Source organism: Solanum verrucosum, unplaced genomic scaffold (assembly GCF_900185275.1).
Source record: "Solanum verrucosum unplaced genomic scaffold, falcon-dt-bn FXZP01000020.1, whole genome shotgun sequence".
Taxonomy (NCBI): domain Eukaryota; kingdom Viridiplantae; phylum Streptophyta; class Magnoliopsida; order Solanales; family Solanaceae; genus Solanum; species Solanum verrucosum.
In genome coordinates, this window is record NW_026019903.1 from 1,301,218 (window position 1) to 1,311,313 (window position 10,096).

A 10,096-nucleotide genomic window follows, 5' to 3' on the forward strand; every position below is an offset into this window, starting at 1 on the left:
GAGACATAATTATAGCTATTATTAATTGTTGTTGTGAGTCGTCTTTATTAAAATTAAAATATTATAGAATTCATGGTAAATGCTTGAAGTTTCTATCCTATTTTTAACAAATGCATAATTGCATACAAGTAAAAAAAGAAGAAGTTATCAGTCTGATACACTAAGCTCCTGCTATGCCTAGGATTTAGGAAAAGATCGGATCACAAGGGTCTATTGTATGCAGCCTTATCCTAAAAATTTTACAGGAATTATTTTCACAACTCGAATTCGTGATCTCCCAGATTAAAATTATAAGACAAGTCATGTTTCCAAGAAAACATATTGGAATATTTCCTAAACATGAATATTGCTTTTTTAGTTGGTACATTAGCTCATATACTTGTGTGATGAAAAAGGGCAAAAAGAGAGAAGAACAAAAGAAAAAAACAGTTGATCAAACAAAAATAAAGCAAGGGGGCAACAAGAAGATGCTTTAAGAAAGATTAATACTTGTAGTAGTAGAAGAAGAATATTATTTTCAGGTAAATTTTGAGGTCACTTGTTTCATGATTTAGAGAAATAAAAAACATAAATATAGTTGATCCAATCCAACAAAATAAAAAATAGCAACTTTTCCCGATATTGTCTTTAGTACTAATTCTACTAAATATATTTACTTGTCATGCACGCAGTCATAGAATCTCTTTCAAAATAAAAATTAATGTGTGGATAAATTAAAGGACTCAAATATGCAGCCAAATCTAAAGCAAACATTCGTCCATCAACTTTTTCTTTGTCAAAAAATAATTAATTAAAAATCTGATCTTTTGAATTTTAGGTATTTTTTTCATCTTTTCTAAATTTTTATTTAGGGGCTAGATAGATTGAATAGAAGAAAAAATCGCCTTTTAGTGTTGATACACAAGATAAGCATGTCATCTTTCTGTTGATCAGGTGAATTGAAGTTATTTTCCGGTTGATTTATACACATAGTCAAGTGCAAAGAATCATGCAATGTTTCATGTTGGTCTCTTTGTGTGTGTCATGACTAATGATTATATTGTGCGTTGATTTGTTACTTTGGGGTAAACTTGTATATATATTAACTTCATAAGTCAATTATTAACATTAAAGACGTTCAAGAATTTGAAACTCAAAGTTCAAATTTTGAATTTGCTTTTGTCAACCGCTAGCCCACACCCAAGGGTGCTATGTGGGGTTATAATGATATTGTTAGTTAATTTATTGTTTATAGGAGTTTCTTTAAAAGGACAAGTGTTAATTTGAGGTTAGTAGAGGTAAATTAGCTAGAAATTGTACGTGTATTGGATTAAGTCAACCTTAATCTCCCTAAAGTAAAATAGTCATCCTACATATTGCGTCTTGACTATGCACAGTGACACCAATATTAGGTGGGAAAAAAAGAAAAAAAAATAGTGACCCCAAATATTTTCAAGAAATATGCTGAAAAGTATGTATTATTTGCCAAATGGTTTCTGCTTTGAGTGCCTTCTGGCCTATGATTTTCTTTTGTTGGTTTTGGTAAGACCAACTATGTATGTGTACTTCACCAAATCTTTCATTTCATTGTGATCAGGTGGCTCCATATTTCTCTATAGTTATTACTTTTGGTCATACAGAAATATATATTTATTTTAAGAGGTTGAGATAGCTTAAACGTAAACGATATGGTCAATGTGAATTCATATAGCAACCTTAACTTACTCGTGATTGAGGCATAGTCGTTGTTATCGTATATTTTCTCTAAGTCTCTCGGTCACATAAGTATACTCTTATCATCATAAGATAAGAGTATGGAGGCCAAGAGATGTTAGGACTTAGGTCCAAGTCCCACCAGAGGATTTTTCTAATTGATGATAAACAGAACATTTAGATGTATAATATTCAGCAAAATGAGAGACAAAATTTTAGGTGAGTAGAGAGAGATATATAGTAATATCAGAAAAGTTTGAGAAGGAATTCTTGAAAGAAGATAACACAGAGCAGAACCAAAATCCCAATTTTGTTCGATAAAAGACCTTTGTCTCTATGTGCTCTGCTGCAAGGGAAGCTGGTTCCACTATAGCATCCTTTCTTCTGCTTAATCCCTTCACCAAGATCATCAAGTACGAATGTGGTGTTTCTCTGGCTACTACTAAACAAAATGCACCATAAGTAAGGTCCTTTGTGCTTGTGAGCTTTGATAATCCCCACTCCAACTTCAGTATAAGTTTTGTTCCTCAAAAGAGAAACAGTTCTTTTGTCATGAACAAGTACATTTGAGAAGGCTTCCAATGGCTCGACATACTTTGGTTGACAGCCGAGAATGTGACCAGATATGGTCCCAAAAGTGGGTAGCTCAACGCCACAGTTTGGAGCAAAAATTTCGGTGAAGTCATCTTCAGAAGGGTGACAATTTACACTGTTGTTTGAACTGCAGTTCCCCATGCATTCCTCTGCATATTGCAAGGCTATGCACCCAAGTCCAGGACTGTTGCTAAGTTGAGGAAGCTTTTGACCAGTTCTGTTCTTGTTAATGATATCAACAAGGTCATTTGCAGAATTTCCTGTAGCACTCAGCACAGCAAACAATGAGGTGCTGGTGTAAAGAAAGGGTACTAAATTCAATTGTTCCTTTAAATTCACATCAATTGCAAAACAATGCTATTTCAAAGTTCGAAGACAATATACTTAAGCTAGAAAAATTTGCTCAACTCCCTGATAATTTAGTTCTGTAGGTTATAGATGTTCCTCCGAAACTTAAGTTTCTAGAATCTGATCACTCAATGCTATATATAGTAATTAATCGCCCCCAGCTCTCAAGACCCATCGGGAGGTGTCAGATCTACAAGTTGACACTTAACCCTTTTTATGTCATTTGTTTCTAAAAAAATTCATGTTGTATTCCTTCATCTATCCAAAGAGGCAATGTGGTTGTAGTAGCCCTTGCTTTTAACTAATATCAGATGATAAGTTCTTACAGCCACCAATACCCTCCAAGCTTAAACTTCAGACACTGGCCAAGTCTACCCTTCTTCATTTTCCTCTTTACAACTCTTCCTTTAGAATACGACTTCTCTAAATATCGATTTCATAGCCCTTATGTATCTTGTTCATTCCTTAGAGGAATTGCAATTTTGGCTCCTTACTCGTAAACTTGGGTATTGCATTAGTGATCTCGGTCTAAAACTGAACTTGTAAATTCTTCCTTTAGCTTCTTTTCTTCTCCACTTTTTAGATAAATGGGTATTTCAGCTTCATAATACTAGGATCACTTAAAATTCCAGCGAAGAACATGAGGGAAGACAAACAAAAGGACAGAAGAGGATGAACTGTCTAAATGATGGAGGACTCAGGAAGTAAACAAAGGACTCTCCAGCATGAATGTAAGAGTGGACTAACAATCTAACTAACTAGCTCTTCTACCAGCTTACATTTTCATCAGTTATTTCAAATTGTTACAATGTAAAGAATTAGACATATTGAATGGCTTTTAGGACATGGGTACTAAAAAACTAAGTAGACCCTCTATTATTCAAATCCATTTCATTTGCTCAACATTCCTCCTCGAGTGTTCTTAAGGATCTCAGAGTATGTTAGACAAACCATACAAAAAAGATTAAAGCCAGGTATTCACTGTCAGAAAAATTGAGAATGCTGAATATAATAAATAAGATTGTGGAAGGATCAAAGACATAGTGCATCAAAGCCAGGCGGATTGTGTCCTTGAATTAATCAAATGAACGTGGTCGATTCACAAAAAGGAAGCTCGATAAGCATCAGGCAGCCTGTGACTCCATATGGGAGAAGGGGACAGAACCGTATTGTCTGAGTGAGTGAGCCAGTGCCTACCAAGTAAAAGTTTCTTGAAGAACACTAAAGTAATCCAAAAATCATATATAGTAAGCAAAATGTAGTAAGTGCTAAATGAAGCCAGGACTGTGACACAATTCTGTTCTGAGGGAGGGCAAGGGCAACTTCTTGCTACTAATTTCATAGTTAAGAATTTTTATTTTTCTAAAGAAAATTACACTTAGCATATCCTTCCAACTTTCTTCTTCTTAATATGTTTAATTCATGAGCAATTTGAATCAGCCCCAAATTTTAAACAATCTGGTTCCACCTGTGGTTACAAGTTAAGATCTATATGGGTTCAATGGGAACAAGTGGATATTGGTATCCATTACATCCAGTCCACAAACCTAAATATAGATTTGGCTTCATATATTACTATATCAACACTAGGAAACTAGAGTACTAGTTTAAGCTTCATCTTCTTTCTATGGACATGGATTCTTACAACACCAAAGACCTTTCTTACATCAAGAAAGCAAGTATTATAAATATGGAAATTTGTCTAGTAAAGCTAAAACATTAACTGCGATCAACTAGTCAAAACCCAACTGGAAATTAGAGTAGTAATGCTAAAACATCAACTAAAATCAACAAAAGCATGAATCTAGAGCCTAACTGCAATGCCACACCCCTTCCTCCCTCAACATATAAGTCCCTTTTTCAGCAATATATCATTTTTCATCAAATCCCCTCACTGTAAAAACAAAAAAAAACAGTTCTCACAAGGACTGACTAATTAGCCATTTTAGACTATGAAGATAACTCATCCAAAGATGAGTTTTTTAGAGCATAAACTTTTTAGACAACCAGATAGTTGGAAACAGAATACACTCCAAGTAAAATTGCCAAATGCCAAAAATAGCCAAGAAAATAAAAGGAATGGGAGTTTACCATGGTGCTTGGAGGAAACAAGAACAGCCAGGAGGAGACTCCAAAGAGCAAAATACTGAAAGCAGCAAAGCTTCTTCACCATCATAACAACCCAAAAAAGTGAGCTTGAGAAAAATGGGGATAAAAAGGAAAAAGGAGGAAACTTTCTGAGATGGGTGTCTGCCTATGACAATGTAGACAGGGTTAGTGTAGTTTGGAGAGTGAAAAAAGGGTTCATTCTTGGTGGAAACATAAAAAAGGGATGATTAGCAAGAAAGTATATAAATGATTGAGTTTGTTGCAAAGATTAAGGAGAAAGGAAGACAGTGGTGGTCCCAAGTAGCCGTTGTTTGATTTCTGTATTACAGCAAAAGTATGAGAAAATTCATTGTCCCCATCCACCACTCCATACATAAGAATGTTTGTTAATACTGATGACTAACATGGTTCATTACAAATTGGTTAATAGACACCTTATTATTCTAGTAAGTTAATTTTTAATGTAATTTACTATAGTGAAACAGATGTAAATGAAAATAAATTAAGCTCAACAAGCTAATGAGTGCCCTAAAACAATGTTAATGTTAGTGGCTTGATAAGTTAATTTGAGAGGGAGAGAGAAGTCTAGAGCAATTATGAGTTAGAGTTGAGAGGAAAAAAAAGATCTAATGCAAGTGCACGTTTAATCGAATGTGGATCACCATATTAGAAGTTGACTAATTTTTGCAAGTTTAACCAACTTCAAAAATAACTTTAAATATATATATGAGAGTGTCGTTGCAAAAGTTGTACCATTTATAGTTGACAATGCTTGGTTTATTAAAGAAAATTTAAACAATCTCAATAAAAGTTTTAGTTGTCAAGACAAAAATTCAAATATGTATAGATAAATTTTCAGGTGTTTCTTCAAATTTGTAATGATGTCATTTCTATTTTTTTTCAAGTTTTTTGACAATACTTATTTAGTTTTAAATCAATTTTTTATATTCACAATTCAAAACTCATTTCTTCAAATTAAGCATTACACCAATTGTTATAGATTTGAAAAAATACTACTACTAATACACTTCAACTAAGGAGGAGGAGGAGGAAGATAGAATATCAATTCATAACACTACCTTTATGCTGTTTAAAGTATATGAATATCAATATTACCATTTTAAAAAACAAACCTTTAGTAATGTTGAAAACATGAGATACAAACACTCGAGTAAGGAGTAAAAAGGTAGGTGTGCAAAATATTATTCATTAGGAGTAATAGGGTTTGGAGAAGATGTGATACAAATAATTCACTTGCACTTTATTTCCGCAATTCAAATATAGTAATTTATAAATTACACGAAAATAACTTTACCATTCTCAATGCTACCCCTTCACTACTCCAAATTTTGTGCAAGTATGGAACAATCTAGAAGAAACAATAATATTTTGTATGTGTATTTACAATTGTACCCTTCCCCACCCTTTTATTTTCCCTTCTTGGACTGTGTCACCAAACACCTAACACACACTATTCTCTGCTGCTCCTCTCTCCTTATCCATGGCGTCTACCTTCCTTACATTGGCTAAACCCTTCACTTCTCACTCCACAAATCTTCCTTCTTTCTCTCCTCAAAAACCCATTGGTACATATCTCACAACCCCATCTCCTTCTTCATGATATTTTATGTTTTCTTGTTATTTACTTTTACCCTTTTGGGTTTTGGACAGGTCTGAAAAGAAATTCTTTGAGAATTAATGCCATTTCCAAGAAATGGGAACCCACAAAGGTGACACCTTTATGCTTATTTTAAGTCAAAAGTGAATTACCTAAATTGTTATTTCAAGAAGGAATATGAAGAATGGATATTGATTTTGTTTTGTGATGAATATAGGTTGTGCCGCAAGCTGATAGAGTTCTGATTCGGTTAGAGGAGTTGCCTGAGGTACTTTCACACATGTCTCTTAATGGTTTCTCTTTTTTCCAATTTACCTAATTGAACTGTACTTTGTATGTGTTGTGCAAAATGGACTTGTGAATTTTGTTTGGTATTCGAGATGAGATAAGCAAGGATATCCTACAGGATTGTTATATCCCTAACATGGGATTTAATTAATCCCAAATTTTAACTCGGGATTTTTATCCTTATCCCATGTACTAAATGATTATGGAGTTCTATTGAAACCAGTGATTTGAGCACCACAGTTTTCACAACTAGATATGACTATGTAACTCGAATTTCTGTAGATGCTCAAAAGGGCCTTGATTGTTTTGCAATAGGTATTATCTGAAAAGCTTGTCCTTTTGTTCTCCTTGAGTCTTCCTGGAAATATTTATGTCTGGTTCTAAGGATTTCTACTGTTCGTTAGCGATAGGTTGTCTTTGAGAGAATTTAAACTAGTTTATTGTGTGGATGTACGTACATGTGATGCTTCAGTTGTGATAGAAAACATGCTAGTACAGTATGTTATATGTATATATCGATTCATCTTGCAATGGTCTCAGGAAGAATGAGTAATTTAATCTTTTACAATCTTTTTTCAAAATGAAGCTTTCTCTACATTTTCAGGCACAATTCATTTGTTCTACTTTTAGGTTTAGTACAACGTACTAGCATTTATTTTCTCTATTAGAGTCCAATGAGCATTTTTTTGTTTGTCCTCCCCACCTCCTATTTCCCTTAATGATTGTTTCTTGTTTGTAATGTTCCTGGAAATCTTATATACTTGGTTCCATAGCTGTGAAGAAATAACTCATTCTTGCTATTGTAGTAAAGAAGTCTGTATGATGGACATTCCCATTGATACAAGTTATTCGACCTACAACAATTATGGGCACATATGTGCATTAGCATAGGATAATTTTGATTTTGCTTCTTGTTATATAAGACTGGCCAGATACACAGCAATATGGATACATTCTTGTAATATTCACTTAAAGAAAGAGTTTGTGTGCAGAAATCTGCTGGTGGAGTATTGCTTCCAAAATCGGCAGTGAAGTTTGAGCGCTATCTTATGGGAGAAGTAAGTTTTAACTTATATGCATATTGTTTAGTCATTTGGACAGATTGGAGATGCTTATGATGGTATTATATTATATATCGTTTTGATGACTGACTGAGACTAATTTTGTTAATTTTAGGTTCTTTCTGTTGGTTCGGACGTTGCTCAAGTAGAGACAGGGAAGAAGGTAAGCCTATTGAAATTTTTGATTTTATGAATGTCTATCAAAGAGTAAGCTTTTAATTTTAATTTTATCTGTATGCTCCTGGTACTAGTTTCTTTGGAATGAATCGTAAAATTGTAGGGTTTTTGTACGTCTACTTCTAATCCCTGCTTCCTGCCTCCCATCCCTTGGTGGGGAGGGGTTGATGGCTTGTCTTACTGATCCTTTGTGTACTTTCTTCTGAATGAATGATATGGTTCTTTTGCAGGTTCTTTTCTCTGACATCAATGCTTATGAGGTACGCACTTTAGTTGTAAGCTGATCTATAATTGTGTCTATTGACATGCCTAAGTACCATCAGATACATAATCATCTTTTGGTCATTCCAGGATGATCCAAATTCTCTTCTTGATGAACTAGTGCTTATTTAGATAATAAAATCACACTTGCTATTTATGTCCTCTTCTAGTTTTGACAGGCAGCAGTTTCTGCAAAATAATCAAGACTTTTTTGGTTTATTTTATTCTCCTTAGTATTATTTATGTCTTAATATATTTTGGGGATCACAGAATATTAGATAAATGAGACTTGTCAAGACTGATCTTACCTGATAAACATAAGTAGAGTGCAACTGGAACTCTTACTGCCTACTCAAGCGTGATTTACTGGACAATATTGAAGCCTATCTAAAAAAACAAGTGTAACAATTGATGTTGATTTAAGCTTCCTCGTATATAGAGAAAGTAAAGGTTGCAGTGAAGAAGACTAACATCTACGATCAATAGTTCACTTAACTTGGTTATTAATGGGTAAAACTGCTGTTGGCCTAACCTGCTTATTACCTACTTCTTGGTAGTTTAATCCATATAGAATTCTCAACTAATATTTACGTTGACAAACTTGTTGAAGCATGGGCATCACATCCTATAGGATACGGCATACTGTTGTCCTATTCATTTAGATCATTTTAATCCCCATCAACATGTTCAGATTTGGTAATATCACTGGTTCTGATTCCTGTTGACTGTTGAGATGCTTTCAGAAATATCATCTAGGATGACGAATTGTTGGTTGTCAAAGCAGTTGATGTTAGCGTGGAGTCTATAGGGTGGTTGGCCTCTATAAGGCTGGACGCCGATGAATTGCTCTCAGTTTCAAACATGGTGTGTAATCAGATAGAAGTTAGCAAACGGGACTTAGTTAAAGATGTGAATCTTGCCAAACATTGCCAACACCTTAAAGTGTTTCACTCATTGCTAGATGACGAATCCAATTAGTTATAACAGGAACAATGAAAAATGAAAAGAAGCTTCTATAACACACTTCAATATGGTATAATAATATTTAACCTACTCATGTTAATGTTTCGATTAGCTCTGAATGATAGGCAGGCATGGGTAAGTCATAATAGTGAAATGCTGTTGCAGTGTCAAAGATAAGTGGGTGTTGCATTGTTTTTTGTTTTGTCTGGTCTGTGGTGCAGTTGTCTATCCAGTTTGCTCATCATTGATTTGGGGCAATATGTCAAACTAAAGGATGTATTATGTATTGGTTGTTATCTGATGCGTGTCAACTTCCGTTTTGAAAGTTATGCATAGCACCTACTTTCATTAGTGTCTGTTGTTGACAAATTAAATGATTTTTGTGAACTTATGTGCATCTCAAACTATCAGGTGGATTTGGGAACTGATGCAAGGCATTGTTTCTGCAAGGAAAGCGAGTTGCTGGCTTTGGTTGAGTGAAGTTTTCCCTCCCCATTTGAATTTTTATGATGTTATTGCGCGAAGTATTGTCAGGTGACATTGAGACTGCGGGATGTGTTGTAAAACCTCATCTTTTGTAACACAAAAATGTTGAGATATGTTTAGTGGATTTTGTTTCTGATGATTTATGGGCAAAAGTATTGAGATTGAGTTTTTTTCCGTCTTTATCTGATGTTTGCTGCATATAATTTCTCAGGAACCCCAAAAGTACTTTGTTGTATGTATGCCTGTTAACTTTACCATTCCTTCCTGCATATTCATCTAAACATAGCGGTTAACGCAGACACTCAAGGAGGATGAGAAGACTGATTCTCTGTCCTCTTCAACCTTGGTCCATGATTAGAATCTTAAAAAATTAATTTAGCTTGGGTCAATCAATGTCAATGGTCGATAGAAGAAAGAAAAAGGACAGTGAGTAAATCTCTATATTTGACGACATAAACCATCACTAGTCATGGGGAGGGGGAAGGGTATGCCAATTTAC

The 10,096-nt window shown here is 34.4% G+C and overlaps 2 protein-coding genes across 2 annotated transcripts; one reads left to right on the forward strand and one right to left on the reverse strand.

The window, feature by feature from the left end:
* Nucleotides 1-1,927: 1,927 nt before the first annotated feature.
* Nucleotides 1,928-4,810, reverse strand: LOC125820698 (uncharacterized). The gene is made up of 2 exons (XM_049500122.1): nucleotides 4,726-4,810; nucleotides 1,928-2,546 (listed from the first exon to the last, which is right to left on the reverse strand). The coding sequence occupies exons 1-2, from the start codon at nucleotides 4,808-4,810 to the stop codon at nucleotides 1,939-1,941; spliced, it is 693 nt and encodes a 230-aa protein (XP_049356079.1). The 3' UTR covers nucleotides 1,928-1,938.
* Nucleotides 4,811-6,197: 1,387 nt separating this feature from the next.
* On the forward strand, nucleotides 6,198-9,762 carry LOC125820174 (10 kDa chaperonin 1, chloroplastic-like). Its single transcript, XM_049499604.1, has 7 exons — nucleotides 6,198-6,329; nucleotides 6,415-6,473; nucleotides 6,579-6,629; nucleotides 7,642-7,707; nucleotides 7,826-7,873; nucleotides 8,118-8,147; nucleotides 9,523-9,762. Exons 1-7 carry the CDS (start codon nucleotides 6,245-6,247, stop codon nucleotides 9,589-9,591), a joined length of 408 nt encoding a protein of 135 aa, XP_049355561.1. The 5' UTR covers nucleotides 6,198-6,244; the 3' UTR covers nucleotides 9,592-9,762.
* The last annotated feature ends 334 nt before the right edge of the window (nucleotides 9,763-10,096 follow it).

Excerpts from the sequence above, each read along its gene's own strand:
- LOC125820698 (XM_049500122.1), bottom strand. The coding sequence starts at position 4,810 with ATGATGGTGAAGAAGCTTTGCTGCTTTCAGTATTTTGCTCTTTGGAGT. Across the intron at positions 2,547-4,725 it reads TGTTTCCTCCAAGCACCATG|GAAATTCTGCAAATGACCTT; the intron begins GTAAACTCCCAT and ends TGAGTGCTACAG.
- LOC125820174 (XM_049499604.1), top strand. The coding sequence starts at position 6,245 with ATGGCGTCTACCTTCCTTACATTGGCTAAACCCTTCACTTCTCACTCC. Across the intron at positions 6,630-7,641 it reads GGTTAGAGGAGTTGCCTGAG|AAATCTGCTGGTGGAGTATT; the intron begins GTACTTTCACAC and ends GTTTGTGTGCAG. Across the intron at positions 7,874-8,117 it reads AAGTAGAGACAGGGAAGAAG|GTTCTTTTCTCTGACATCAA; the intron begins GTAAGCCTATTG and ends GTTCTTTTGCAG.